The sequence below is a fragment of the Thamnophis sirtalis genome, unplaced genomic scaffold (genome assembly GCF_051295495.1).
Source record: "Thamnophis sirtalis isolate CommonGarterSnake01/CBP01778 unplaced genomic scaffold, rThaSir2_p1.2 scaffold_10, whole genome shotgun sequence".
Classification (NCBI taxonomy): Eukaryota; Metazoa; Chordata; class Lepidosauria; order Squamata; family Natricidae; genus Thamnophis; species Thamnophis sirtalis.
This window is the reverse complement of record NW_028261390.1, coordinates 63711254-63717253: the sequence shown is the minus strand read 5'-3', so window position 1 is coordinate 63717253 and position 6000 is coordinate 63711254. Positions and strand designations below refer to the sequence as shown.

Below are 6000 nucleotides of genomic sequence, written 5' to 3'. Positions count from 1 at the left end.
CCCTACTCTAGACTCGAAATAGCACGGCATCCTACTTCAGAACGTAGAAAATTGCAAGCCTTACGGGTCATATAATGCAATGTTTGACTAAAGAAAATGAATGTGTACACAAGAGATAATTACAATGTTGAATGAGAGAGCTGACTTCAGTTGCAATTCCTGGCCGATTAAAAAAAAATTGAAACATAATGAGTATAAATCCAGAGACAGATGTTTAGGAAAGGACTGGATACTAATCTCTTCTTTTTTTTTCTTTTTGTTTATTTGTCTCCAGTTTTAAATGCAAGTGCGCTGTTGTGGGGTTGTTTTAACTGTTTATGCAGGACTGTGTGTTTATGTTTGTTCAAATAAAATTATAAACAGAATACTCATACTTCAGACACCATTAGCATGGTGCAGCCAAAACCAGGGAACCTAATTCCACGCATAGATTTTGGAAGAAAAAAAAAAAAGCTCTCTTAAGTTTTTAGGAAAAAAAAACACACCTTAATATAGAACTGCAGGATGAATTGGATGGATTTTAGTGGTAGGGATTTAAGTACAAGCTTAACTCTCCCACTGAGTTTAATTGGACTTCAAAGAGATTTACCTAGATGAGATTGGATCCAGTGGTTTTTTTTTAAATACCAAAGATCTTATAGAAGCAAACATGGGGCCTGGATAGTGTCTTGATGATAGATTGTCTCCCCAAGTATATTTTTATGTGGTGCCCTTTGGCAATTTGAAATCAGTCCTGGATCCTCTTGTTTTCACTATATTGGCAGAATCTTTTACTTTGTTACTTATTAATTAGATCCTTAAGCTTTATAATTCGCAGGATCAATTTGAGGAAACATGAAAAGAAAGAAATAAAAATATAATGCAGCACAATAGATATGATCCTGATCAGGGGCGATATTCAGCAGGTTCTGAAGAAACAGAATCAGAAATTTTGAGTAGTTCGAACAACCGACAAATGCCACCTCTGGCTGGTCCCACAGTGGGGTGAGAATGGAGATTTTGCAGTATCCTTCCCCTGGAGTGTGGAGGGAATGGGGATTTTGCAGTATCCTTCCCCTGGAGTGGGGTGGGAATGGAAGTTTTGCAGTATCCTTACCCTGGAGTGCGGTGGGAATAGAGGTTTTGCAATATCCTTCCCCTGGAATGGGTAGGGAACTGAGATTTTGCAGTATCCTTCTCCTGGAGTGGGGTGGGAATGGTGATTTTGTGGTATCCTTCCCCTGGAGTGTGGTGGGAATGGAGGTTTTGCAGTATCCTTCCCCTTGAGTAGGGGGGGGTGGGAATGGAGATTTTGCAGTATCCTTCCCCTGGAGTGTGGAGGGAATGGGGATTTTGCAGTATCCTTTCCCTGGGGTGTGGTGGGAATGGAAGTTTTGCAGTATCCTTCCCCTGGAGTGTGGTGGGAATGGAGGTTTTGCAGTATCCTTCCCCTGGAGTGTGGTGGGAATGGAGGTTTTGCAGTATCCTTCCCCTGGAGTGGGAAGGGAATAGAGATTTTGCAGTATCCTTCCCTTGCCATGCCCACCAAGACACGTCCACAGAACCGGTAGTAAAAAAATTGAATTTCACCATTGATCCAGATGGCCTACAAAGGGCACCCATAACGTCTTATACTGCAGGTTCCCCAAGATTTTCAAGGGCAACCCGATGTGCAGCACATTGCTATCCTATGTTATCCTATCCTCGCCTCTCCTATCCTATCCATTTTCTCTCCTCTCCTCTCATGTCTCCCTTCTTCTATACTCTACTCTAATCTAAGTCTAATTCATTTGAAGTTAAGATGACACTGGAAAAAAAATGACTAAAGACTCATGCCTGCAGTTAAGACAGCTGCGGTGTCCCCACAAATACATGACTATGATTCCGGCTACTGGCAACGATTGTGCCTTTACGATGATCATGTCGTCCTTCAGTCATGTGATTGCCACCTATGACTTTCCCAGTCAGCTTCCGACAAACAAAGTCAAGGGGAAAGCCGGCAGGGAAGGTACGAAGTCACTTAACAATGACGGCAATTCACTTAATGACCATGGCCCAAAAGATAACACTGGGTATAGTCACACGATGCCTCATTTAATGACCACATGGCTTAAACAATACATTTTCTGGCTTCTATTGTGGCTCTTAAATTGATCCTCTTCTCAACAAATTTCCTCCAAAAGATACTTAGACCAAGCTGCAGTTGTCTACAAAGGGACAACCTTTGTGCAACCCGAATCTAATCTAGAATGAATCCGAGTGATTTTATCTGACGGATACAGCAGCCTTGTCAATTTTCCTCCAGTCCCCTAGAATGGATTTGGCTTTGCTGTTGTCACAAAAAGAGGAGGGTATTACGAAATGGTTTCACTCATCTTTGACCAGTCCTTGTTCTTATCCCAGAGTTTTCCCCCTTCACCAAGGGGCAATTCAAGACACAGCAGGGGTGGGATTCAGAAGGTTTGAACCGGTTTGAGCGAACCGGTAGTTCTGGCGATCGGTTGGCCCCGCCCACCCGCCCCTGCGCTAATCTGTCCTCTATTTCCTTTGTTTGAAGCCCAGCTGATAGGCGTGGCAGAGAGGATTGCTGCACCTCAGCTGTTTTACCCACTGGGGCTGCAATAGAAGGTAAGTGTTAGAGCTGTTTTCAAACGCGCCGCGCATTTGCAGAGCACGCATTTGGAGCGCACGCTCAGCGAGGTCAGTTGTTACCCCGGCTGAATCCCACCACTGGGCCACGGTATCCCCTTTAGCCCTAAACAGTGACAAGAACTCCAGGCAGACCGCACCTCAGAGGGTTCAGAATAGCCCCGGTCATCATTTGTTCTGCCGCAGTGTGTGCAAATTTGCAGCAAAATGATTTTTCCTCCCTGAAGTGCTACAGATCTGCAAAAACCTCACTGTAATTTATTCTGGACCGGCAGGAACTCTTCCCTCGTTCTGCTTCTCATTTGCCCTGGCAGAAACTCTTCTGGCTAAAACTTTGAGGTAGGCAGCTCAAGTCATCTCCGTTTTGCTTTTTAATGAATCGGCAACCTTAAACACTCAAAGAGCCACAAAGGTCCTAACCGGAAGCCCCCTGTTCAATTCTGGAGCCAACCAGAAGTCCGGTTCCGCCACCATAGAGTCTCCTCCTAGTGTGGCCCCCTTTTTCCTCTATCTGTCCTAACCGGAAGTCCTATCAATTGTGAAGCTGACAGGAAAACCCTCCCCTTGCCGTAGAGTCTCCTCCTGGCATACTGTGCTTTCCCCCCCTCTCCCAACCGGAAGCTTCCCTCAAAACTGTGGTGCCGACTGGCAACAGAGAGCCACAGCAGAGGGATGAAAGAGCCACATGCGGCTCCAGAGCCGCTGGTTGCTGACTCCTGACCTACACATAAGGAGTAAAATAAGAAAGCAGCATAAGCAACGTCTTACTCCTAAAAAAAAGTTACAAAGTTTAGCTTGTACGGTACCTGCACAAACAGCCGTTCAAAGGCTAGAAAGTTGTCCCATTTGGCATTCTGGGGGTCTTTTAGCGTCTGCACCACAGCCAGTGCGATCTGCAAAAGCCCGCAGTGGTTTTCAAGAGCGTCAAATTTCTTTTTGAAGAGCTGGATATACGAGTGAAGCTGTTCTGGGGTGACTCTCCCTGTGATGCAGGGGAAATAATATATATATATTTATATATTACAGTCGTTCTTAAGAGTATAGGAATAAAGCAAATGGAAAATGTAACTCGTGTCCAGATATATTTAGGCAATATTTTTCATGCAGAAAATAATATTTTTCATTTGTTCAATATAAAATTCCTCCACCCGCGTATTATCATGGCTCTCTTGTGACACTGTAACAACTGTATTCCTTAATAATTATCAGATGACTTTCAAGGTGTAAATCAGTGCACCTCTCCCAAAGTCTGTGGATGGAAGGGAGGGAGGGATGGAAATGAAAGAAAGGAGGGAGAGAGGGAGGGAGGGAGGAAATTAGAGGAATGAATCAGGTGGATAAGGAGTGGTATGTAGATGGTTCTATCCAGATTAGAAGCTAGGAAGGAAGGAAGGAAGGAAGGAAGGAAGGAAGGAAGGAAGGAAGGAAGGAAGGAAGGAAGGAAGGAAGGAAGGAAATTAGAGGAATCAATTAGGTGGATAAGGAGTGGTATGTAGATGGTTCTATCCAGATTAGAAGCTAGGAAGGAAGGAAGGAAGGAAGGAAGGAAGGAAGGAAGGAAGGAAGGAAGGAAGGAAGGAAATTAGAGGAATCAATTAGGTGGATAAGAAGTGGTATGTAGATGGTTCTATCCAGATTAGAAGCTAGGAAGGAAGGAAGGAAGGAAGGAAGGAAGGAAGGAAGGAAGGAAGGAAGGAAGGAAGGAAGGAAGGAAGGAAGGAAATAAATTAGAGGAATCAATCAGGTGGATAAGGAGTGGTATGTAGATGGTTCTATCCAGATTAGAAGCTGTGAAGGGAGGAAGGAAGGAAGGAAGGAAGGAAGGAAGGAAGGAAGGCAGGCAGGCAGGCAGGCAGGCAGGCATACACTAACAGCAGAAAGCAGTATATCTGAGTTCATTACTAAGTGATGATTCTCAAGGACAACAAAAGAATGAACTCTAAAAAAAAACCCTGCTTTTGGTGTTCCATAATGAATCAATCCAGAGCCGTATTACAGTTGGTTTCTTTCTTGATATTTTATTGCCCTTTATTTTGCTTAAACATTATCCAAAATCTTAAAAAGTTCATTTTGTTCTGGCAGTCCAACTAGGAAAAAGTGAATGAGATTGCAAGGAACGAACTGTCTTGATCGTCATGGCTTACACATTTCTATGGACTAAATTAAAGACAAGGGTGTGCACTCTTTTACTAATTAAGTTAAAGTTTATTTACTCTAAAATTGTCTCTAATTAACAAGCAACCAACCTGCCTACAAAACCCTAAGGAAAACCTTTGAAATGATTTCATTTATGGATTGCAAACCTTATCAGATATTAAGTTAACTTAGTTTAGGCCAGGGATCGGCAAACTTAAACACTCAAAGAGCCATTTGGACCCTTTTCCCACAGAAAAGAAAACACCGGGAGCCACAAAGGTCCTAACCGGAAGCCCCCTGTTCAATTCTGGAGTTACATGGCTGGCTGGAGAATTCTAAAAATTAAAGTCCACTGATCCTCAAGTTGCTAAGTTTGAGAAACACTAGGTTAAAGTGGTTATAGGGACGCAGTGGCTCAGTGGCTAAGACGCTGAGCTTGTTGATCAGAAAGGTCAGCAGCTCGGCGGTTCGAATCCCCAGCACCGCGTAACGGGATGAGCTCCCGTTCCTTGTCCCAGCTTCTGCCAACCTAGCAGTTCAAAATGCAAGTAGAAAAATAGGAACCATCTTTGGTGGGAAGGTAACAGCATTCCGTGTGTCTTCAGTGTTTAGTCATGCCGGCCACATGACCACGGAGATGCCTTTCCACAGTGCTGGCTCTTTGGCTTTGAAACGGAGATGAGCAATGCCCCCTAGAGTCAGGAATGAATAGCACGTATGTGCGAGGGGAAGCTTTACATTTATTAGATTAAATTGACAACATTTATTTCAATCTCAAAATTCATTTTGCAAAGAAATGCCGACTGGCGACCACGCGGAGGAGGGCCTTCTCGGTGGCAGCTCCGACCCTATGGAACGATCTCCCCGTGGAGATTCGCACCCTCACCACTCTCCAGACCTTCCGCACAGCCATTAGAATCTGGCTATCCCGCCAGGCCTGGGGCTAAGATTGCACCTTCCCGAATGGTATGAATGTTGTGTTTTCTTTTAATTATGTGTTGTCGTATATGTAAAAGTCTGTTTCCCTTTTCCCTTTCGGATGTGAGCCACCCTGAGTCCCCCCAGGGAAAAGGGCGGCATACAAATAAACTTCTGAATCTGAATCTGAATCTGAATGGGGTTTACATCATAATAATGTTCAAACTAAATTTCCAATGTGTATTTCCCCACGATGGATGTGGTACAGATCCAACTCATACATTCAAAACTTTTTGGGATTATGAGGCTCATATAAGT

General features: G+C 44.0%; 1 protein-coding gene across 2 annotated transcripts in view; it reads right to left on the bottom strand.

Moving 5' to 3' along the window:
* SCFD2 (sec1 family domain containing 2) overlaps positions 1-6000 on the bottom strand; it is a 200635-nt gene that overhangs the window by 164573 nt on the left and 30062 nt on the right. For both annotated transcript variants that reach the window (XM_087724747.1, XM_087724746.1), the window contains exon 4: positions 3435-3610. In XM_087724747.1, the coding sequence (XP_087580873.1) occupies positions 3435-3610 (176 nt within the window). The remainder of the gene's footprint in view (positions 1-3434; positions 3611-6000) is intronic.